Consider the following 25,888-nt stretch of genomic DNA (forward strand, 5'->3'; position numbering starts at 1 on the left):
GAGTGCGTGCGGTGTTCTCCTTCTGTGGACTTGTGTGAAAAAAGGCACATTAGACAAAGATCTTTTTTCAATTTCGGCCATCTAATTTGCCTAGTGTTATGGAGCAAGAACACAAGCACCAGTGCACACAGGGGCTTTTCGTCTGTTTGGTCAGAAAGGCCCTTTATATTCTTTATCAAGATAATACACAGCAGAGAGACAGAAATTTGTTTTGAGATGTCCACATGTTTGCATGTTCTGTTGAACTGGGTGAGTGATGCAAAGATCTGGTAGAGATACCTGTTCTTGCTGTTGCCGAGCCAGCTCCATCTGCTGCTGCTGTTTCTCCAGCAACAGGGCGGCCATGTTTCTCTGCTCAGAGTGGGCTCCCAGGAGCTGCTCCCTCAGACCACTCAGCTGGTTGATCATCATCAACAGCTGGAGCTCCTTCTCTGCCAGAGATTCGGGGGTACCTGGTGGGAGGAGTGGGAGGCTTTGTGTTTTTATGCAGGATAAGGCCGTTTTTTTTTTTTATTCCTTCTTATTCCGTTTTTGCTTTAGTAATGTCTCCAACTATCACCATTATTATACCGGAGGGATAAAAAAAATACTATTCTCTTCTTGTTCTTACAGTTTTGTTATATAACCTCTCATGTTTTCCCATTTTTCCCACAAAATTTCTCAAAACATGAAGCTTTTCTTCTCTTTATAAAAGAAAAATCATATTTTTATGGTGAATAATATTTTTCAGTTTTACAAAAAGATATTTTTGCTTTTATTAAATTAAATTTCACAAAATACAAAACCTTTGTCATTTTTATGAGACTGAGAAAAATTTCTTGTAATTACCTAAAAAGGTAATTTTTTCCTCCACAAAACAATATTTTCAGCAAAGTTTTTAATGTTAAACTTTCCCTCTTTTAAAAACATCTTGTTATAATAACAAACTTCTCAATCTCACAAAAACCTTTCTAACTTTCACAGGATCATTTTCAAATGTAATATCTTGTCTTTTATCTCCTCACACCCTCCGTGGGTCAAGTTTCACACATTCAGAAAAACCAAAATCTCAAAGAAAAAAACCTGAAGCTTCTTCGTAACATGTTGCTTTATGTTTCCTATATTTCAAAATCAATTGCTATCTTGTAATCTCATAACTGCTAGAAAAGGATGTTGAAAGCGTTGAAACTGATAAGCATCTTTTTTCCCCATTTTGCAGAAACAAGCTGTTATACCAAACTGCTTAGATCAGAAACTGTAGATAATGTTTGCAGGACAGACGCGTCCTCACTATGAAAATGAATCTTTCATCGCTGCCAAAACTACAAAGCCAATTCCAAAAATGTGTCAAATGTAAATCTCATAAACTTGTCTTTTATTCACTGTAGAGACACATTAAATGTCTGAGCTGAGAAACTGTAAAACTTCAAAATATCTCACATCTCAAAAAAAAGTTGGGATGGGAGCACCAAAGCTGGGGAAGCACTTTCCAGTTAGGTTAACTGGCAGGAGGTCAGTAACATGACTGGTTATACAAGGAGCATCTCAGAGATTCCAAGAAGTACATCAGAGGATAACAAATCTGTAAAAAAACTGCAGCTACAGATTTCAGAATAATGTTTCTGAATGCAAAGTCAGAAAGATTATAAATATACATAATATCATTAAACGATTCAGCGATTCTGGAGGATTCTCTGTGTACAAGAGACAAGGCAGGAGGCCACCTCTGAATGCTCGTCTATCTTCGGGCCTTCTGAAGCTGGACTGAAGCAAAGCGCAAAACTGTTGTTAGATCAGACAAATCGAAATTCTGAAAATCACAAATGCCACTTCCTCTGGTCTAAAAATGAGAAGGACCATCCAGCTTGTTATGAGCAAGCAGTTGAAAAGTTTGCATCCCTGATGGCACAGAGGTGAATTTATCAGTTTGCACATCTGGAGAGGCACAACTAATGCCTCAAGGTGAAACAAAAAACGCTGAAAAGAAGACCCAGGACTGCCGAGCAGCTAGAGTCTGCTATCTCTCTGCTCAGTTCTACCAAGTGGTAAACATGGTGTGGCAAATGTGGGTTTATGATAATCATTACATTCATGTGCAAACAAATACTAAAAAAAGGGATCAAATAATTCAGTGAAATGATTGAGATAACAGCAGCACACATGTGCTGTGAGTGTGGTTATATCAGTGAGACGGGCACAGTGACAGCCAGCACTGGATTTCACTGGTGTGTGTGTGTGTTATCACTGTACATATGATAAATATTACATTGTTAACCCCAGAACACACACACGAGTTTTGTAACGCCATCACTACACTTTGTCCTTAATGTAAATATGTAAGAAAAATTTCCCCTTGTGGGACAATTAAAGGATTATTCTATTGTATTCTATTCTATTCACTTTCGCATGGGTGAAAATTTAGGGTTAATTAAGCCTTCACACACACACTGGTTATGTTTTACCTTTAAAAAGAGGTAGAAGAAGAAATATCTACATATCTTCCATCTAAATGTCAAACCAATGGTTTGCCACATGCTGCTGTATGCACCAAGCTGTTATATATGATGCTTTTAAATTGATAAAACAAATGAGAAATAGAATAGAAAAGCTGTAATTCATACGGTCTAATTGTATATGTACAACATTTGTAGTGTTTGAAACTAACCTTTCAGCTGTCCTGACCCCACTGTGCTTTTATCCAGGAGTTTGTCCTTCCAGTCAGCATTCAGCAGCTTCTCAATGGTAGGCATCACTGTTAAGAGAACACTAATGGTACTCAGCGGGACCGCAGTGGGCAGCAGTAGATGGCGTGAAAAATATATTCTGTCAAATAAAATACATCTAACACTAAACTACTTTCTGAGCCTCTCTTCTGCTTTTCTAATGGCATTGATTGAAGAAGACGTTTGAGGTGTCGAAGGGCAGAGGTTGTTTGTGCATCAGGGAGAAGTTCTGAGTGTTTGAGTGGATCAATATTTGGACAGAGAACAATTCAAGGTCAGTGACTGGAGCAAATTTGAGAAAGATTTAAGGCAAGGAGTGCAGGCTGGTTAAAGACTAGAGGGCAACGAGAGTCTTGCACGCGGCTCAGAGAGAAGCCCTTCACTCCCTACCAAAGAAATTGAACACAATCACACATACAAAAAAAAAAAGCCCCTGAACTCGTTCAGGAATCCAAACAACACCCCCGCTTTGTGAGACAAACCATCACTTCCACACATCGATTTTAAGCAGACTGCATTGTTTAATGCTGAATAGCAGCAGAATGTAGCGCTCTCAAACACGTAAGATATGGAGTCATCAAAGTCTGAGATGGGAAAATTATATGGACGTGTGTGCGAGTAAGAGAGAAAGACTCCCACAGAAGGTAATAACACTGAGGTGCAGAAAAGAGAAAGGCTGAGGGCTGAATTGATACTGTCTGAAATCCAGTAAATACTGAGGCAAAACTGTTAAGTGCCAATCCGACTACATGCTAACATCCAAACAGCTTGGATCTAAAACGTTACTCTCAAGATACACAACTGACAATTTTAATGAACTTAAGTATTTATGCCTTCCTGAGCCTGGTTTTATATTAATAATAATAATTAATAATAATATATTATAAGTTTCTTCCTGTTAAAATTGAGTTCTTCCTTCCCACAGTTGTCTAATCCTGGTTTGGCTACTAACCGTACGACCGTTGCTGTAAACTGGCATTATACAAGCAAAACACACATTCAATATTTGCATAAAACACGAGTCAAAAATGACATACTTTACATGTCAGTGACTAAAGCTTGTTTTGCTAAGCTTATATCTTCAGGCCTCATGCTTGTAGGCAGGCGTGACAATGATATCATCTAATTGTCGGTATCTGGCTGTCTGCGAGTATTTGTGCTGTCTCTTATAAAACTGGGAAAATATTCTTTGCAGAACATTTGTAAGTAAAATTAATGTATGTATAAAGTACTTTGCTAAATTGACTTAGCAAGTTTCAATGACTAACATTAGGGCCACCCTGTTAAATGAAATGCTCCTGGTAAATACTCGACATTCAACCCCAAATTGCTCCTAATAGCAGGACAGTTTCTTTCCTTCTTGGGAGGTTGACTTTGTTCTTTATTCCGATCCCTGTGAGCTGTTGCTACAGCAACAACAACTCTACTGGGGGTAAACAGATAAAACCAGCACAAGACATCAACCCATAATGGTACAGTCAGTCACCAAGTAAATTATAAATAAGAGTATGATACAAATAAAACTTTCTCTTGAGTTAAAAACAGCACGCAATCAAACAATCAAGAAATAATAAAACTAGCAATGAATCCTATAATTACATATTATTAATATGTATTAATTCAATAGGCTAATGAACATCAACACCATGGCAGACAGAACTGACTCTCGGTTTGCACCTCTGTGGTTGTAAATAAAGTTTTGAAATGGCGTTTGCTTTTGACAGACCTTCTTTGAAGTTGGATTGTCCCTCTGATCGATCATGCATCCTAGGTTCCTTCAGTCCCATGGGGCTCTGTCTGTGAGGCAGGTCCTTCCCTGGAGATCCCTCCTGTCAGGACAGAAAAGAGAACCTCAATTAAAATCTCACCAAGAACATGCAAATATACTTTATATTTTGATATACCAATCTATGACACATTGTTGACTTCCTAAAATTCCCTGTCATGCCTTTCGTAATCCTTACTGAAGGGGAGCGAGACAGTGGTGGGGTCAACTGGCGAGCCTCGAGGGGCTGAGTTCCTGACCAATCACGCGAAGGAGACGTTTTACGAAGTTCGCCGCTGGTATCCATTGCAGCCCCTCCCCCAGAGTCTTCACGTTCTACTTTGACACCAACGCCTGCCATGTTGACATCCCCACTGGAGTGAATGTGAAGTGCTGGAGGGCTGGGCTCAACCATTCTGTTGAAAGACAAAAAAAAATACACAATACTAGCTGTCATTTGGGTGTGGTGAGGTTTGGGCACTGGGTAATCATCTCCCAGTTCTAGATTTGGGAGTAAACATATTGACAGCAAAGAAGAAAAAATAATAGAAAATTTGTTGGTGGAAAATTTCATCCCTTGCTGTTCAGATATTTTATTTAGACTAAAGCTAAGGACGAAAAAGGAATCCTTAGAGGTGTGTCGGCAACTGGGCTAGAGACTCTTACAACTATGAAGCTTTATGAACGGTCATAGGGAAAATAAACAATATGGTCTTAAACAGAAGTTTGTAATCAAATACTGCTATAGAGCATGATTAAAGCAAAGAGGTGTAAGCTGTGAATAATAAATAATGAGTACTATGAGCATTTATACTGGATACCAACACTTATGCGATCTTTTACTCCAAAAATAATTCGGTTTAGCTGTTTCCCCATTATTTTGATTGCTGTTACTTTTACAGGCATGCACACAAATATTCTACCTCTCAGATAGCCAAACCATTTGGTTGCCATTTAGGGTTTTGGATATTCATTTTTGTTCGTTTGTTTGTTTTGTGACATTTACAAGGTTCAAGGTTCAAGGTTCTTTATTTGTCACATGCATAGTTATACAAGTATAACACACAGTGAAATGTAGCCTGACACGCTCCTCGACATGTGCAAAAATTGGGGGGGGGGGGTGTAGAGGAAGAACATTATATATATATATACAGACATATAGTATGTACACTGGGTGAATGTGCAGTAGTAGCAGCAAGCAGGTGAATTCTGTACATTAATATGAATAGACATCTGACTATTTTACAGGATAGACAATATAAACATATTTAAAATTAAAGGAATTGAAATGTACATTGTGCCTTGGTTTAGTGTCTGGAAGAGTCCTGTCTCAGTCAATTATAGATGATGTGAGAGGGCGGGTGTGTGTGTTTAGGGCACGGATGGCTTGGGGATAGAAGCTCCTCTTGAGTCTCTCTGTCCTTGCCCGGAAGATGCGGAACCTTCTACCAGATTGCAGAAGTTGGAACAGTTTGTTGTCAGGATGGGACGGGTCCTTCAGTATCTGCGCTGCTCTAGTCCGGCATCTCCTGGTGTAGGTGTCCTGAAGCGGGGGGAGAGCAATCCTGCAGCAGCGTTCTGCTGTACGGATCACTCTCTGGAGAGCTTTTTGGTCCTTCACACAGCTGTTCCCAAACCACGATGTCATGTTCTGTGTGAGGATGCTCTCCACAGCGCCTGTATAGAAAATCCTGAGGATCTTTGGAGAGACCCTGAACTTCCTCAGTTGTCGTAGGTGATACAGGCGCTGCCTAGCCTTTTTGGTCTGGATCTGAATGTGGGCAGCCCATGTCAGGTCTGAGGAGATGTGGACACCAAGATACTTGAAGGACTGCACCCTCTCCACTGGAGCTCCATTGATGATGATGGGCTTGTAGTCTCTGTGCTGACCCCTTCTGAAGTCCACCACCAGCTCCTTGGTCTTGCTGACGTTCAGCTGGAGGTGGTTGTCCTGGCACCACGATGCCAGATTCTTCACTTCATCCATGTAGGCCGCCTCATCGTTGTTGGAGATGGCACCCAACACCACTGTGTCGTCAGCAAACTTCACAATGGTGTTGGAGCCATGGGTGGCCACACAGTCTGAAGTGTAGAGGGAGTAGAGCAGTGGCGAGAGGACACATCCCTGAGGGGCTCCTGTGTTGATGGTGATGCTGTTGGAGAAGCACCTGCCCACCCTCACCACCTGAGTTCTGCCAGTGAGGAAGTCCAACACCCATGCACACAGACGGCTGTTGAGTCCCAGATCCCTCAGCTTTGTGAACAGTCTGCAGGGCACTATTGTGTTAAACGCTGAACTGTAATCAACAAACAGCATTCGCACATAGTTACCCTGTTTCTTGTCCACGTGGCTGAGAGTGGTGTGTAGGACGTGGGCGATGGCATCCTCTGTGGATCTGTTGGATCTGTAGGCGAACTGCAGCGGATCTGTGGTGTCTGGGATGGAGGAGGAGATGATGTTCTTCAGCAGCCTCTCAAACACCTTCATTACTACCGAGGTCAGTGCAACTGGCCGGTAATCGTTCAGGGATGAGGGTTTGCTGTTCTTGGGCACAGGGATGATGGTGGATCTTTTGAAGCATGTGGGGACCACAGACTTCGCCAGGGACTCGTTGAAGATGTAAGTGAACACACCTGCTAGCTGGTCAGCACAGCAGCGCAGCAGACGGCCGGTGATGCCATCTGGCCCCGCCGCTTTCCTTGTGTTCACTCTCCTCAGTGCCGCTCGGACGTCATGCTCCGCGATGCTGGTCACCGGTCTCTCGCTGATGACGTCACTGAGAGACCGGTGACCAGCATCGCGGTCACCGGTCATCAGCTATTCTGCCTGACCTCCGTCAGCACCCAGTCTCTCCCAATGCTCATCAGGCACATCTTCCAAGCCCAAAAAACAGTATCAGGACAGCCTTACACATCAGTAGTACCTCACATTATCCCTCCAAGGTTTAAGTCATCATTAGTGATATCCCTAACCCTAAACCCTGACTCTAAGCAATCGAAATATGTACTTTTTTATTACTCTTGCAAGTTTTAGCATATCTAAAATTTTAAAAAGGACTTTTGTAAAAAAAAAAAAAAAAAAAAAAAGATTCTTATTGGTTTTCCATAATTAGATACAATTTTCTTATATCCTGCTTATAACTTAATAATTGCTACAAATAGCTAAATCAATTTGTGACATTTCTGCCTCTTAAAGGAAACCCTAATTTTGAGGTGGTAAATTTAAGAAAAAAAGGTGACTCCTGAATTCAGTTTTGAGAGTTAGGTGGTGGTTGTGTTAAAGTGTGTGTGTGTGTGTGTGTGTGTGTCTCCCTCAGTTTGTGACAGTGAATAATGAGAGGTTATAGGGGAGGGAGACAGACAACGCCTCAGTGAGGAAGAAAAGCAGAAAACTGAAGAGGGGACAGGTTGAGTGAGAGAGGTTTGAACCAGAGTGAACTTGAACAAATCAACTCAGGGTTGTGTGCATACGTGTGTTATTTCCCAGCTCTACAGCAGGAGGAAAGAAAAACACAGCAGACAGCAGAACAAAACAAACAGAACACACAAGGGCAAAAAGTGCACATATATATAAAGAGGCAGAAAAAAAGCCATTGTTGGAGCCGGGGAACAAAGGAAGCCGAGACAATGGGGGAGAGGCTGACAAAAGCCGCCGGCCGCAGGAAACAGGCCGGATAACAATGCCAGCGGAATGTGCCGACCAACTCAGGAACATGGCAAAAAAAAAAAAAAAAAAAAAGCGCCACCGTTCTGCGGAAAGCATAATAATGATTAGTGCCCCCCCTTAGCTTGCACACTGTGTTTCCAAACAAAGCCACCTGTCTGCCAGGGTCCAAGACTCCAAACCTCAGTGATGTATATGCATGCGTTTGTGTGTCTGTGTGTGTGTTAAAAGCTACAAAACACAGGTAGAAACGTTGTGCACCGAACTCAGCTGCCATGTGGTCACAGAAGAGTTGTTTACAGTCTGATTTTAGCTCCAAGTAATGGATAGAGAGTGCAAGCATTTGCAGGAACGTCCGTGAAGTCTGTTTGTTTCCTGAGACCACAAGGACTTGTCTGCAGATAATTTACATCGCAATGCACCAACTACACTACGCTCCAGGTGGCAGATTTCAAAGAACTATAACAGGAATGAATAATTGGCCGTCAGCTGTACATGTCTGCAACGGAGCATAATTCAGGTGAAAAACTCAATGGGTGCAGTTGCTCTGCAGTTGGTACTAGTCCAGCAAGCAACATCAAGCAAATCTAAGGTTATTATGTGGTGCAAGAATAACCACAGAAAACTATTGAGATACTTTGTCTACTGGAATAATGTTTAATTTAATCTTCAAGGAAATTGGCAGAATAAACAGCTAAACACTTGAATTTCACTCACTACTATGAGCTTGTTTTTTTAGGAAATCCTGACAACTAGATTAAAAAATCTTTAAAGATTGATATTTGTCTTGAACTATAAATTCAGTTCGTCGATAATAAATGCCACACTTAATTTTCTCAGCAGATGACGTGGATTCCTATGACCTCTTGAGAAAGGATAATGACAACTTGGACCAACTTGAAGAGGGCGATTTCCCTTTGCAATTCTACAAAGGCTGCAGTGTCAACCCTGTAAAGTGAGACACGTCCCTTACTTACCTGATGAGTTTAATGAACATATTTTGTTTATGAGAACACCAGCTCAACAGTTACGCGGCCCTCTGGGAACACTCCCGAAGCTCCTGACCGGCCCCTCTGCCAACGCCAAGCAACATGAAAAACACATTTCCAGCACTCTAGGAAACACACAGTAATGTTGTTGGTGCATTTTAACACAAACCCACCTGCCTGGCTAGGCTCTAAACCTGTGTGAATGTGTGTGCATTTATGACTCGTTGTGTTTTCAAATCACAAAGCGATAAAAGAAAATCTAATTTACACAGCTGACGGTAACTAAAAAGCACAATAAACACACCTGCAAGCAGGGGGATCACCAGCAATTGAACTCATTTGTTGCCACCTGTTTGATTACTCTTGGTTTAAAGATGATATCACACTCATTTGTATATCTTTCATATTAAAAAAACAACAACTGTGATTGCGCTTCAAATTTTACTGCCTGATTGCATTTGTTATCTGTCATATTTGGGAAAAGTTACCATCAGCTTCAAACCCACAACACTGTTCATCAGCCTAATCCTGTCTGACGTCTGCTTTCAGCTGTGGTGTGTAGTTTTGTAGGGTGTTGGGAAGGAACGATTGTGGAGGGATGGAGGTGGGAAACTGTTATAAGCGAAAACCGCAGCAGTCACCGTCCATGTGGTGGCGAGGGGCTGATTGCCGGAAGAGAGGGGGTTGGAGGGTTGTGCGCAGGCGGCAGTGGCAACATACCGAGCTGAGTCCCACACAGCAAGTTATTCCTGGGTCTTCCCTTCACGTTCCACAGGGGCTGGACCGCAGAGCTGCCACAGGTGGCTTTCACACGCCTCTGCACATACTCTGTGTGTGTGTGTCACCAAGTGCAGAGGTATGCACAGAATCTCAGAAGGCCGCACTGTTGTTGTCAGCGAGGAATGTGCGTCCAGGTGCAAGCATTTTTACAAGCACAAAGGTACTTCAAAAACAATACAATTTGTGCCTTAGGGTGAACAATGCAAACCAGTCAAGGTTATCAGGTTATCGCTTGCCTTCACATCTCTCTCTAGTTAAACACACACTTAGCCTATCTGTACTGACTGCACCTACGTGGAACCTGACCTTGTGCATACATGTATATATGCGGTGTGTTGCATGACTTAAATAGCACTGGCTTCTTCTAAGGTTATCTGATTGAGGCCTGTTTTTCAACCACCTACGGTGTTATTCAGCTTTTATAGGCGCTCACCACATGCTGCTAAGAAATCACAATGAAACAGACCTCAGAGCAGCCAAGAGTTGTTTTTTTCACGTTTACTGAAAAATATTCCAATTATAGTTATATAATAGACATGGACATGATGATGTGTAGACTTTCAGCTTTCATTTGAGGGTACCCACATTCAAATGGGAAGAAGGTTTTAGGAGTTTCAGCTCCTTAACATGTGCCACCCTTTTTTTAAAGGGACCAAAAGTAAATGCACAATTAGGGCTATTTCATAGGCAGGTATGGGCAATTCCTTTGTTATGTCATTATCAATTAAGCAGTAAAAGGCCTGGAGTTGATTTGAGGTGTGGTGCTTGAGTTAGAAGATTTTGCTGTGAACAGACAACATGCGGTCAAAGGACCTCTGCATGCAGGTGAAACAAGCCACCCTTATGGTAAAATGGTAAATGGCCTGTATTTATATAGCGCTTTACTAGTCCCTAAGGACCCCAAAGCGCTTTACATATCCAGTCATCCACCCATTCACACACTGGTGATGGCAAGCTACATTGTAGCCACAGCCACCCTGGGGCGCACTGTCCGGCTGCCGGACACTGGCACCACTGGGCCCTCTGACCACCACCAGTAGGCAACGGTTGAAGTGTCTTGCCCAAGGACACAACGACCGAGACTGTCCAAGCTGGGGCTCGAACCGGCAACCTTCCGATTACAAGGCGAACTCCCAACTCCCAACTCTTGAGCCACGATCGACCCTTAAGCTGAGAAAACAGAAAAAAACCCTTCTGAGAAATTGATACAGCATTGATACAGCGTTTGTTACATTCTGAGAAAGACAGAAAGCACCGATGAAGTCAGCACCACAACACACAATTCTGGAAAAATATCCTTTGGATAGATGGAACCAAGGTTAACCTCTACCAGAATGATGCCAAGAAAAAAATATGGAGAAGGCGTGGAACAGCTCATGGTCCAAAGCCCAATGGCTTGGGTGTGCATGGCTGCCAGTAGCACCAGGACACTAGTGTTTATTGATGATGTAGCACAGGACAGAAGCAGCCGAACAGATTCTGAGGAGTTCAGAGACATACTGTGTCTGACTGATTGGGCAGTGTTTCATAATAAAAATGGACAATGACCCAGAACATACAGCCAAAGAAACCCAGGAGTTTATTAAACCAAAGAAGTCAAATATTCTTGAATGGCCAAATCAGTCACCTGATCTTAACCCAAATGAGCATGCACTTGTTGATGACTAAACTTTAGGGTTAGGCCCACAAACAAACAGCAACTGAAAGCTGCTGCAGTAAAGGCCTGGCAGATCATTAAAAAAGAGGAACACTGCACAATGCCACTGCTGTACTTCTAGAGTTCTAGGGTTCTTGGCCCTCAGGGTCCCCCCATGCAGTGCTCCGAACGTGATTTAAGCGTCTGCCAAATGCTGATTGGTTGACAAGGAAGAAGCGTGAAAAGACGTTAAAGATCAAAAGTACAGCATGAAAAGCACAGACAGTGGCTGCAGTGGACACTTTGCATAGTTTAATTCTTTGTTCCACTTCAGCTCTTTGTATGTTAGAACGTCACTTTTCGCTTCAGCAGTTTGACAGACCAACAGTGACACAAGCAAGAATAGCCCATGGACTGGCTGAACGACATACTTTGTTCACTGACGGCCAGACCGACCATCCCTAACTATCTACACACTATGAGCAAGCTCCTCTTGCTGAACCATAAATTGACTGGAGACCCGAGAAGTTGCATACTTTGCCTTGTGGCAAGTTGCATCTCTTGGTAACATGCTCTTCTTTGTGGACAAAAATATTAAATAATTATATTAAAGAAAGTATTCTATTTCTATATCTGCAAGTTATTAACTTAACCTAACTGCTTAGAAAACAAGCAACTGCAGTTTTTGCTAGCCAAAATTAAAGAGACGTATGATTCCACCTAGCTAAACAAACTAGAATAAAGCTAGCCAGACCTAGCGTTAGCTGATAACTACCACTAGCTCTGGCTAGCTTTGTTATTAATTAATAATTCCTAGCTCTAGCGTCATTAAAATACGATCACATTCGACAAAACACGTAATTAGTCTCTGACAGGAAGGATTCGGGGAGTTGATCCTCTGAAAGCAGACCACAGTGGCCTCGCTATCCAACCACAGTCATGGCTGCGCTGTTCCAGGACTACCCGCTGCGAGCTGAGCGCTCCCGCCACAACAGACAGGGAGGGGCTGGAGAATGACAGGGAGAGAGCATACCTCTGTCCTCTGACAAAAATGGCCTCCTTTCCTTTGAGCACTCAAAACACTGAAACGTTATACTTCCCATGACACAAGAATCACTTCACACAAAACCTTCAGTTACCCAACAAGTTGTAACATGTAAAACCCAACATTTCCCCCCAGGAGGCTTGGCAATGCAAATCCCTTCTGTTGTTCTCCCTTTCTTTTCTTTTCTTCCTTTGTTTCTTTATTCTTTTCTCACCGCTTGTTTTTCTTTTCACCTTACCCCTCCCAACAAGAGCAGGCTGCTGGGTTTATATCGTCCTTGTCGCTTTCTAACTGCTGCCTGAGGCAGAATAGCACAGAATGCACAATAGACGTAAGAGAGAGTGCCAGGAGCCATTCTCAGCAGTAGCGAGCAGCAGGATAAAATGTTAGACATCTAAAGCAGCCTACTTGGTGATAAACAAATAAAGACATTCTCTTTGTCGGTAGTGAGACTGACAGCTGTAATGGCAGAAGGTTCCTTCTGCCAAATGCAAAAAACAAAAACACAAAATCACTTACTTATACTTGGCTCAGGCACAAGAATCTATCAGGTCAAAAAAAAAAAAAATGCAACAAACAAAGAAAAAGGTAAAATAACTCAGACCCTGATCTGCACGAGTTTCCGTAGCCAGTTTCATCTCTGAAAAACAATCGCATTCAGGAAATTTTCTCACTTGTTGTTCAATTGTCAGCGGTGTCCCATGACCGAACTCACACTATAAGTTTCCAACCTGCTGTGCAGTCATGTTAAGACAAGTGCGAACCAATGTATAAACAAGTGTTTGTGGATATGTTTTGCAGCTAGCACTATTTGATTAGGGATGATAAAACAATTTAGCGTTCCGCACCAGCTATAGAGCCAGTGTGCCCACAGGGCCTGGCTCGGCCTTATCACGGCAAGAGCGTCAAGCAAAACATTACTCAAGCAAACCACATCACCAGTTCAGTCAGTGGTTGTGCTTCATTAGTAACACGGAGCATTAAAAACACACATATTCATTTTTTTAAAGAAACATGCATCTCCTACTTTGATCAGTGTCTATTTAAAGGAAAAGCAAGACTGAATTAAAAGATGTTCACAAACACTTACACAAGCACACCTTGGACTCTCACCTATCCATCTACCCTCTGTAGCTGTCTGTACTGACCTGGTAGTGCAGAGTGGAAGTGAGGAGATCCAACAGCGCTCCCTGACTGGAAGAACTGGAAGAGATCTGCTGACACAGGTCATAGTGAGTGTTTCTCCCTCACCGGTAACGCCTGTCTTTTCTACTCTTCTGTTACCTCTGACCAGCCCCCCCCCCCCAAGAGGGGAAGTACAAAGAGCCTGTTCAAATCCCATCGTATAGCCGCCGTGTTTGCATAATTAACATGCTGTTTGCAGGTAACCTTTGCTGCTTACAGACGTGCATGACACTGATCGGACCTCAACCAGCCAACAGGTTTGATTGCGGTGTGATAAGCACATTCACGGGCTTTAGACACTTTCGAACACAGTCGGCTTTATTCTAGGCTTTTTATGATTTCCAGGATGTGTGGCGGGGTGGAGGGGTGGGGGGACAGAAAAATGCCGGGTGGGTGGTTGTAAAGGTAAGGGAATAAGGCAACCGGTCACAACGAATCAAAGAGACAAGCAAACGATTTTAAAACGAAGCAAAAAAAAAAAAAATTCTTTAAAAAATCTTTACCCTACTATTTACCAAAAACTTTTTAATCAAAGCTCCGATTGCTTTATCGTGATCAGATCATTTGATAAAGCACAAATTTCAACATTTTGATGTACAATGCAGTATTATAAAGCCCCCTCCCTCACTGTTACCTCTCATTTTACATTGTTGGATGTAGTTTGGTCTCTGACTCCTGCGTGCAAGTGGGGAAAGGAGCTCCACAATTAGTTGCCGTAAGTGCACAGTGGTGTATAGTGCAGAGGTAATCTGATCGGACACACTCAAGCTGAAAATGTAGGGAATTCTGGTGTGATGCGAGATACAATATCAGCCAGTTTGGCAGCGCTGCGAGAGTAGTTTTTTGAAGAAAATAAGTAAAGCTTCAGTGAGGTAACAATGTTTAGTCAACTATGTTGTAAATAGATACAAGTAAGCAAACGCACCTTTATGATGTTCCACAAAGGTTACATGGGAGACACACATGATTTTACTTGCCCTCTTTTGTTCCGAGCACTAATTATCTCCTGAAAGATAACAAGAAGCCGTTCCATGTGGTCCATATAGCAACGTGATGATGTTTGTCATTGTGAAGAGAAAATGTGTCGTTAATAAGAACCTCTGCAATGCCATGTGTCTGTCAGCGTAAACAGTTAAAGGTGCTGGTGGGGATTCAACCTCAAAGGAACTGGATACTCAGTTATTTCCCAGCACAGAATAGTTCTTGTTCTACTTGTCCCGTCAGGCATGTTACTTTATTCTTTACATTAGGCGCTGACTACAGCCAAAGTGAGCCATTAAGCCATTATGCTGAGGTGCATCGTAAACACGCCGTGTTTCATGACCTGTGAGTGGCCAGTACCTTTGTCCATATAGTATATTATGACTTGATGTGAGGTACAGAGTATCTAGAAAGTTTGCACTCATGCAGCTTATGGATGCATGGCAGTGTTTTCAGAAATTTTATCACTCAGTCCGCTCATCTAAATATAATCATCCCTGACTTGAGAAAAAGAAAATAAACATCTCAATGGCCTAAGGATGAAAAATTCAAACTCTAGAAACCAGTGGATGATGTCAGGTGAGCAAGAAAAAAACGAAGACATGTACTGCAGCTTATTGTGAGCATTCCTTTGCAATTTGTCTCACAATTGCAAATCACACTTTAAACTCCTGAATTTCAAACATGCACACAGTTTTACTTGACTTACACACCTTTTCAAGCTCTACTTCTCTGGATCTCCAACAGTTTAAGTCACTTTTATTTAACACTACCTGGCTGCTTTCACATTCAAAAGCTGCTTTTCAATCACATTTCAAGGCCGTCCAACACAACACTTGTACTGAACACTTGTAAGATCGCGCTGAGAGATGAGGTCTCAAAGATTTGTGAGAGTATGTTTTGGTCTTGGATTTTTTTATTTATTTATTTATTTTAAATATTGGAGAGGTTTGGTAACATGTGGGTACACACACACACACACACACACACACACACACACACACACACACACACACACACACACACACACACAGCAGCTTCCTTGTGTTGCTGACTGGGCCTCATTAGAGAATGAGCTCTTAGGACTGGAGACACAAAAGCCTTGCTCTCTTCCTCTTTCCTTCCCCTCTCTTCTTCTGTTCTCTTGGCCTTTTGATGTCAAGAGTACTGAACCATGGTGCATAGTCCAAAGAATAACCTCATCAAGCATACACACACAGTTTTCCAATTTTTTCAAGTTTCTCTTTTTTCCTTTTAGTGTGCAATGAATGCGCGTGTGTGTGTGTGTGTGTGTGTGTGTGTGTGTGTGTGTGTGTGTGTGTGTGTGTGTGTGTGTGTGTGCGCGCACATACTATAAGGCCTGATAAGTTGCTGTTGTTCTGTGGTCGTTGGTCAGTTCATCACACACAAAGAGCAGTGTTGGGAGCTCCCGCACTGTGATAGAGTGATAGAGACATCACAAAGACTACATTTTACTCCCCTTTTCCTCTTGCAGCTCAGGGGCTGCCCCTCAGGGGTCCACCCACTGCACTGAGCACACACACACACACACACACACACACACACACACACACACACACACACACACACACACACACACACACACACGCCATTCCATTACATCTCTACATCACCTCGTACTTGCAAATGCAACAAATATAGATTTAGTGGAGGTTACGTAAAGAGACACAACATGAATGAAGACATTTAGCAGAGATGCATATTAATTCGTACACTGTGGAGCAACTTTATTGTATGAAGACTGAGCTCTGTTTGGGTTGGAAGTTTAAAATCCATATTTAATAAAGGGAAGAAAATAGTTACAAGAAGGGAACACATCACAATAGGGCTGTGCGATATGACCAAAATCTCATATCCCGATATAAGAATTCTATCGTCCCGATAACGATATAAATCACAAAAATGTAACATTTTCTGTAAATTCTGTGAATCTCGGGCAGCTCGACTTGCGTGAAGTGTTTCCAGCTTTGCATCGTGTAGCTGGAGTCGAGTGTTTTAACCGATGCATGAAACGATACATTTTCAGACATAAGTTGTAACGGCCGCCGTTTTCTTTGTGAGTATTTATTACACAGCGTGCTGCGGGGAAAAAGCCTGTTCTAAGGTTTGAGTCTAAGGTTTATTTTTTAGCACCTGGCGGCTCTTTTTTACTTCTCATCCGTAAATAATCTGCTCTTTCACGTGATTCAGTGTATTTTGAAAAGTCTCAACAGGATATTGAGCTTTATTGTGAAAGGCTTATGTGGAACATAAACAAGCGGACACGCAATGGTTTTACCGTCGTTGTTGCTAACGACAACGCATAAAAACAGGCACTTGTCCATCTGTAGTGTGGTTATATAAAATATAAGAGAAAGAGAGAACTTTAAGAAATTAATATAGCCACTACAGTGACCATCAAAACGATGAAAAAAATATTGCTGTAAACAGTTTATTTTGCGACACCACGAAACAAACGATAGCGTAAAATGAAACGATAGACGTTTTTATATCGTCATCCGATATATATCGTTATATCGAACAGCCCTACATCACAATACATTTGAGAATCAGCAGCGGCACGAACGAGCGAAGAAAAAATGTTTTGCATGTCAGATAAGAAAGCAAGAGGATTGAAAATCTCATACACACACCATGAGCGTGGCAAGAAAAACAAAATAATTCTGCTTGCTGGCCCCTGAATAGACTTCCTGACAATCTGAGGTACTAGAATCATTCTATGCACTGCTCATGGTGTTTGTGGCATACATGAAGTAACCTGCAGTAGAAGAAACTCATGGGGAAATATATTCTGGCTGTGAGCTAATCAAACGAAATGACACACAAGTATACCTATATTTATTCGTACAAAGTAGACATCAAACATTTTCCTAATTTACCATTAAATGAAAAATTCTGCTATCAGAAATTTAAGATAGCATATCTAAAGAGTTTCACTTACAAGAGTGCCAAATAGTTTAAATATGATACTAAATGCTGCAGCAAATACATACTGTATTTTTCGAATTATAAGACGCATTAAGCGAAACAAAACAGTCAGATAAGTCAAACTTTACTCAACTCATTCTTCCTGCTTCCTCCACTTGCGTACCATTGATTCATTAATGTTGAAGTCTCTCGCAGCTCGTCTGTTCACGTGTTGTTGCAGTTTATTAATGACTAACCTGGTATTGTGGATGGATTATCTCAGTCGTTCTCCTAAATGAAGTTTGGTCCGTTTACAGCATCCTGCCATGCGATTGCATTTGTCCCTAACCATCGGGAACCCTCACATTAATTTTTATCGAGTGGAAAAAAGTTGGCTTTCATCCTCAAGCTTCACTGTGTTTATGCTATGCTAACATAGCTGTGTAGCTAGCCACCATGTAGCACATGTAGCTAACTTCCTGCTAACTTCTAACTCAGTTAAATTGAATAACTTCTGTTTTCATGGATGCCTGGATGTTAGACTTAATTGTTACACCTGGTGAAGCAGCAACGCTGATCATTTTATTACAGATGAAAGAATTTAGACAGCTTTTTACTCTCAGTGTTTGTTTGACTTCAGGATCTGAAGCAGACGGAGTTTTGGACCCAGATTCCTCTTGACTACAGTAGCCATAATGTTCCGACAATCCATCAAGAGGTGTGGCTTTGTAGCTTACCAAAGTCATACTAAAACATTTTTTGACAGATTTTTGAGAGCCCAACCAGAATTCATACATAAGGCACACCAGATTATAAGGTACACTGTCGATTTTTGAGAAAATTAAAGGATTTTAAGTGTGCTTTATTGTCCGAAAAATACAAAAGTACAAATAATCTCCAGTCAATGAGAATATGTCATCTTTGTTTTTATTGTATTGTTCCTCTAAGTCAACAAGTCAACACTCATTCTAAATGAGACATATTAAAAACTATGTATTTTCCCCAGAATAGTACATGATGCCTTTCTCCACAATACAGTTTAGTTTTTATAGGGCTGGGCCATATCATACCTTTCACGGTAATACCGGTATAATGTTGGGCAACGATAAGAAAATGAAATATCGCGATAGAATATGGATAAAATGCGCATGCGCAGTGCCTTTGTTTTCATACGCACATGGTGGAAAAAGCATGGTGGCGACGGAGAATGAGAAGGGCGAAAGCGGCTTTCGTCCATCAGATACACAACAAAGCACTATTTTTGGTAGAGCATGCTAGCGGGCTGTCGTTATTACCGTGTTTTTTGGAAAATACGGCACACTTCTGAAAATCAACAGTGCCCCTTATAATCCCGTGTGCCTTATGTATGAATTCTGGTTGTGTTTACTGACCTCGAAATGATTTTATGTGGTACACGGCACTCGAAAATCTGTCAAATGTTTCAGTACAACTTTGCTAAGCTACGAACCCACACCGCTTGATGGATTGTCGGAGCATTACGGCTATTGTAGGCAGCAGCCTCGCGGAGTGATACGTACTGTGCTTCAACATAATATTACCGTATTGTGTGTGTATAACCTCTTTTTAAGTTTTGTGGATATTATACATGGTTATGCTGAGGATATGTCGGCCAGTTTCCACTGGAAATGCTTTTTGGTTAAACTGTCAGCAAGGAATTTGCACTGTTACGTTTTTATATAACTTTAATGCACATAAAAAACAGCTGCTTGTTTAAGTGAAAATAAATTGATGGGGTTTTTTTTTGCACTAATAAAGTTGTGGAGTTGTAAAGTATTTTGTCTAGTGTCAATTATATCATCAGTTATATCATTATCGCAAATTTTCAAATGTATATCGTGATAAATATTTTTGGTCATATCGACCTGTTCTAAGTGTTTACATGACTTAGCGATCAGAGGGTTAACACATATTACCTCCTTCTATTGTTGTTGTTATGGTCAACTGTAACCCATGCCATCTTAACCAAATATAGAGCTGAATAACTAGTTTTTGCAGTTCCCATCACAAGCTCCCCATACAAATCCTAACATCAGTAAGATGGAAACATTAGTGGGACAGCTGCTTTCTTAGTAAATGGGCACCATCACCTCAAAGCAAGAGGACAAAGACGTGCACGTGAGGTTAACCGTAGATAAAGTGTGTAGAAGGGGACAGCATAACATCTACCAAAGTAGGGTTAAAATGTGACTTGGAGTCAAAAGTGCTTTGATTCATAGTGACATCACAATTTTAGCTGACTATACTGTAAAATAAATGTTGGTTGCCCAATGCGGCAGCTATATTCAAGCAGTACCAACTGCACATGAAATTCCCTGGGAAAATGGAGGCTCAAGTGTGCAACCAAAACAGGAAGAGGATTGTGCTTTTCACAGGTAAATGAAATCACGGACAGTTGGAAAACCATAATAACTGAGCAAACTCTGGTTGCAAAAGCCTGAAGCAGGAGTAAACCTTAGTTTGGCTTGATCTGAGACTTAAGGCTTCAAAACCTACATTTAGTTTATTTCTATTAGATCAGCAAGTAAAAGAGTCTGTCTCCTCTTCAGCCCGACAATAGAGGACGGAGATATCGTCTTTGCTAATAACCATCACATTGATTTTATGGACATTTCTTTAACAAGAGATGGGCGGTTCTAAATATCAAGGCCTGGTTTGCATGCTGCAGAAAAACAAGCTAACTCAACATCAGTTAGTTACTCTAATACTCCACACAATGAAGTATGCATTTTAATTAGATGGGTTTAACATAGACGTTACCAGAATACTAAGAGACAAGTTAAGATCATCTTTCAGTCCCGATGTATGATCGGCTAGCTTAGATAAGGCGTGCCCCTTTGTTTTCCTGCACCGATGAGCTCAGAATAGTAGAAAAATAAATGCCTTACTTACTAGGTGATTAAAGTAAATTCACATCTCTTAAAAATGCATTCATCTCAAAAGCCATGATGTATTCTCTCCATCTTTTCTGGTTTTATCAGTAAAAAGTTGTGATATCTTATCAAACTGCTGCCCTGGTATCAGGACCTGCATAATGCTGAAATTTTGCATGTCAGCATTTGTCCATCTGTCACATAGGTGTTTTTATTTGTAACTTATAATAATACATTTACATAGAGTTTGAATAACTGATTAGCACCTATAAATGAGTTCACCCAAACTGAGTCATCTGCAGATCTTCAGCAACGCTGCTTCTGCTTTTGTTTCCTTCCTCCCTAAAAAAAATTATCTGTATCTGCTGAAGGTTTAACAAGGACTTAGACTGAACACGCACTGCGTATGAGTCAACACAGACCACAAAGATGTGCTTAGTTTCTTCAGCAAAACCACTAAGACTTTTGTCTGTCGTCAAGAGATCAGGGACAACTGCTTGATTTCAAAAGCAGTCCCATTTCAGTCCTTCTTATTAATACAGGAATGAGTCAGGCTTTGTCTTAAGCTCTGTGTGGTATTTGTCAAACAGCTTCAGTCTATCTCTGATAAGAACAATCAAGAATTTACATTTAAAGATGAATATTACTAACCCCTGACATCGCTCATTAAAGGAATCGTTTTGACTTTGCATCCTACCTTGGTTTGCATACTACTGTCTTCTGTTCGTTTTCATCTGTTCTATTGAGTGACGGTGTAAGGGGTTGTGGTTTCTCTTATTCATCTTGTTGCGGTGTGGCTGACTTTCAGCAGAACTGATAAGCACAAGCTTTTTGTGTTTCTCTTTTAACAAGGTAGAAGCAACCACAGCCAACACTGGTGTACTCCAAAATAAAAGTTTGGGTATTTGTTGCCACACAAAGTCCCAATTTACTGCACTTTGTTACAATTTACAACATACAGTCCGTGTATTTGACTGCTAAACTAAAGCAGACTGATGCAGAATGGAATTACTTTCTCATCTTTGTCAGATAGAGCAGCATGCGCGAATACAGACAAATGCATGCCATCAATTTAATTTCTCTTTTCCAACAGAAGCAGCACAACTGTGAGGGTTTTACAAGCACAGAAAAACAGCGCGGGGAGGTGAAGAGGGAAAAAAAAGACTTTTAAGGCAATATTGAAAAGATTCAGCTCAACAATCTTCCCAGTCAACAGGTACGTGAGGCGAGGTAAGAGCACAGTTTAAAGTTCACAGGCTCTCCAGACAGCAGCTGCTGTGCTGCTTCAATGCGCTGCTTTCAAGCACGGATTGTTTGTGATTCTCAGCAGAATTAAGTGTTTCAGTGTCCAAAACACTAAAAAAGGACAAATCCATTAGTAGTTGTCCATATATGTAAAAGAAATAGATAAAATAAACATAAGACTTATGTGTCTGTGTTTGTCTGTTTTTATATGGAATATAAAAATATTCCACAGTACTACTAATCATGGTAACACCACTGTACTGAAATATATCAGCCGTGACAGTGATGCCTATATGTTCTTACAGCATGCACCTCCATAGTGTATTTGGCTGAAAGTTAACATTTGTAGAATATTGACTAGAGTAGAGCTGACCTTTGCCTATATGTGCTTCAATGGAAAATTATGGAAGAAAAGAAAGAAAAAAATGAGAAAATAGTAATTAAAATAATTAAAAGTTGTGATTGAAAACTACACTAAAAAATTGCGTTGTGTCGTAGTCTTTTTTGGCAATGGGATGACTTAAATCACTCAAGTGTAGAGAGGTGGACGCAGTCTGCAGCAAGAACTGTGCAAACACAGGAAACTGTACTACTAGTTACAGTATTAACAAATCCATGTTATACACTTTATGTAATTGTATTATAAAGCATTTCACTTTGAAATGTCACTGTCATCAGTACAGGTATACTGTGATGCTCCTACCACAATACCCTGTCTTTTTTAATACAGCCAGAGCTCTCTTGCAAATGAGGTTTTATTCAAATCATATGGCCAACAAAAAAATGGATTAAAATAGAATTCGTTGTCACCGACTAAAATACTCCAAGTATACAAATTTGAAACTGATCTCGCTACACAGTGTACTCCATTCAGTGACAGTATAATGCACGCTTCTATTGTTTGTTTGTTTTTTCAAAATTTGCAGATGATACATGTACTTTTTTTCATTTTCTACAACATTTAAATGCATGATTTACTAGGTTTTCTATAATATGGTACTTTTTACACATTGATGCAAAGTCTATGCATTCGTTTTCCACTACAGCCATCCATATGAAAATACTCCAGAGTGATAAAAAAGTAAGTCTGAGTAACATTTAGAGTTAACTCAGTTGTTAACTTTATGTGACTGTATGTCTCCAGTACACTAACATCAACGTCAAACACATCTAACCCGTCCTCTGTGTTTAAATCCTGCTTAATACGCTTCATAATGTGCTCTCTCTATGACCACTGCCTCTCTCTTTCTCAAAAGCTTTCTAAATAAGATGTATAAATAGGCTGATGACACAACCGTGCCCTTCACAAAGACACCGAGGAGAGAGAAAAGAGAGGAGAACAGGACTCTGGCTTTAGTCACAGCCCCTTTTATTCTCCTGCTTTTCAGAAGCACAGGTTAAAAAGCAGCCATCTTTCTTTTCATGTCTCACTCTCGTCCCTCTTTCTCCCTCTCTCTCGCTCCCTTTTCTCTCTTCCCGTTGCGTTCACCGAAACAGGTCGTCTATTGTGGCGGCTAGCGAAAGGCTACTGTGGCATTTATCAGAGGAGGAGGAGGAGGTGGTGGTGTGGTGAGTGGGGAGAGAGAAGACAAAACACACTCCCAATAAAGAGATAGAACAAGAGAAGGAGAAGAAAGGATGTGTATGAAGGCCACTTTTTTTCTCCTCTTCCTTCACAAAGCCCCTCCACCCCCATTCCCTTTTCCACCCCCTGCTCCTTCAGGCTAGCTCAGACAAAGGAGGCCCGACTCTCACAATGTGCTCTCTCTCCTTTAGCCTGGCACACTTTATATCCTCACTCCATTTACTGCTTCTTGAGAGCACCCACATGTACATAACGTGTGTGTGTGTGTGTGTGTGTGTGTGTGTGTGTGTGTGTGTGTGTGTGTGTGTGTGTGTGTGTGTGTGTGTGCATGTTTTCAGGAGTTTCTAATGGTCATGGTGGTAGCAGTAGTGGGGGGGAGAGGGGGGGTCTATATTTGCAGAGGGTCTCATAGACCAAGAGGCCAGGACTCTGAGACGTTACTATGGCAACGCCTTTGAGCAGTAGGAGCACAACAGGTGATTCTGCTGAGGGACTGTTTGTTTCGGCACTGGCAAACTGCAGGAGGTCTTTGCTGCGTGTGTGTGCGCGCGCACACGCGAGTGCATATGTGTGCTTCAGCTTCACAAGTACAGCTGCGTATGCAACAACTTAGTGCCATAGATCTTAACCAGCTCCAATAAGCTGGAGATCATGTCTGAAGTAGCTGGCTGACCGCCGTAATGACACAGTCCGCCTCGCTACGCACACAGACCCAGCCCATGGCCCTGACTACACAGCACATACATCAAGATAGTGCCTGAAAATAGGAATACACAACAGAAGCCACTGCCTCTTATGTTAGGGCTTACAGAGAAATCCATTCACATAGAGAGGCCTGTTCAAGAAGGAGAAAGAGAGATGAAAGCAGGAGAACAGAAAGCAGTAGGGGAGCTCTAGATATTCTACAGTCAGGATATGCACTTACTGGCCATTTTGTTAGGTACACCTGTTCAACTGCTTGCTAGGCTACATGTCTAATCAGCTAATTGCACGGTAGCAACTCACAAATGTAGACACAATCAAGACGCCCTGTTGAAGTTCAGGCTGTACATCAGGATGTCGTAAAAACTGGAGTTCTACTGGGATTTTGCCCCACAGAATGATCTGAAAAACAGAAAGTGGGAGAGCATGCCTTGTTGATGTCAGAGCAGAATGGCCAGACTGCTTCGAGCTGACCTCAAATTACCACTTGTTACAACCAAAAAGCATCTCTGAGCGCACAACAGGTCAAACCTTGAAGCAGATGGGCAACAGCAGCAGAAGACCTCGTCGGATGCCACTTCCGCCTGCTACAAACAGAAAAACTGAGGCTACGATTCGTACGGACTCATCAAAATTGCACAACAGGAGACTGGAAACACACAGCCTTGATTTCTGCTGCAACATAACAGATTTGGAATTTGTCAACAAGAACAAGAAAATGGATCCATCCTGCCCTGTATCAAAGGTTCAGACTGGTGCTGGTGGAGTAGTGATATTTTCTTGGCATACTTTGGGGGCCCCTTTGTACGAGTTCAGGGTTGTTTAAATGCCTACCTGAGCAGTGTTGCTTAGGATGTCCATTTATGTCCACTACCTATCTTACGATGGCTGCTTCCACCAGTATAATGTGCTACAACATTTTCACTGGCCTCCATAGTCACCAGATCTCAATGCAATGCACCACGTTTGACAAAAGGGGTCCAACCTGACACAAGCAAAGTATACCTAATAAAGTGACCAGTGAGCATATACCGTGTGTAAAGCAACTACGACTTATAGTTTAATAATAAGTGTAAAAGCAATCTTGGGGCTGAGCTTGACTGAGTACTACCAGCTGCCTGCACTCAGTAACTAGCTGCCTACAACACCATGTTTTATATAGCAAAAGTTTTCACTTGCTCAAATACACTGAAAGAGTTTTTGATCTGATGCGGCATCATAGATGGCAGCGATACAAAGACATTAATAAAACCGTTATGGTGTGTTAACATTACGGTAAAAGTTTGGTTGGATACATACAAAACGGCTTGGTGATATGGAGTAAAATAGTTACTAAGGTAAGGTTAGCAGGTCTTCATTATCACAATATAATGTAATAACAAACATGTAGTCACAGCCACAAATCAATAGTCAATGTTTGTTTGTTTTTTAAAACCCAACTGTCTGATGTTTTGTTAACCCATCCATCCACTCTGACCTCCACCCCGTGCAGACCCTTCTTCTTATCTGCATTAACCACAAAAAATGTGGTCATTTGACTTTTGGGGAGAAAATGAAAAGGTTCTTTTCATTCCTTTTTCTTAGATTCAGTAACAGCGTGCTTATCTCCTGGGCTGCCAGATGACAGAGAAGAAAGAAGAGCCCAGGTAGAAAAATGGATTTGCTGCCTTTCCTATTAGATGTGCAGAAACAGCTAAAGGTTAACTTTAGGCTGACAAACAGGACTGAACACTTTTTGCCAAGCAGATTATTTTTGAGAGGGTAAGCTTGTGTTTTTCCACACTTTTCGT

General features: G+C 41.5%; 1 protein-coding gene across 4 annotated transcripts in view; it reads right to left on the reverse strand.

The window, feature by feature from the left end:
* sox13 (SRY-box transcription factor 13) overlaps positions 1-25,888 on the reverse strand; it is a 53,199-nt gene that overhangs the window by 16,223 nt on the left and 11,088 nt on the right. For 2 of the 4 annotated variants that reach the window (XM_085405598.1, XM_085405597.1), the window contains exons 1-5: positions 13,730-13,848; positions 4,667-4,883; positions 4,429-4,531; positions 2,645-2,731; positions 280-452 (exon numbers count right to left, since the gene is read on the reverse strand). In XM_085405598.1, coding sequence (XP_085261724.1) covers positions 280-452; positions 2,645-2,731; positions 4,429-4,531; positions 4,667-4,883; positions 13,730-13,812 — 663 coding nt within the window. In that variant the 5' untranslated portion in view covers positions 13,813-13,848. Of the gene's footprint in view, positions 1-279; positions 453-2,644; positions 2,732-4,428; positions 4,532-4,666; positions 4,884-13,729; positions 13,849-24,401; positions 24,501-25,888 lie in introns of those variants that run through there. The other 2 variants (XM_085405600.1, XM_085405599.1) reach the window with 2 other exon arrangements.

This window comes from Rhamphochromis longiceps, linkage group LG5, assembly GCF_057381845.1.
Source record: "Rhamphochromis longiceps isolate RC_006_pf linkage group LG5, R_longiceps_female_GT1.1, whole genome shotgun sequence".
Taxonomy (NCBI): domain Eukaryota; kingdom Metazoa; phylum Chordata; class Actinopteri; order Cichliformes; family Cichlidae; genus Rhamphochromis; species Rhamphochromis longiceps.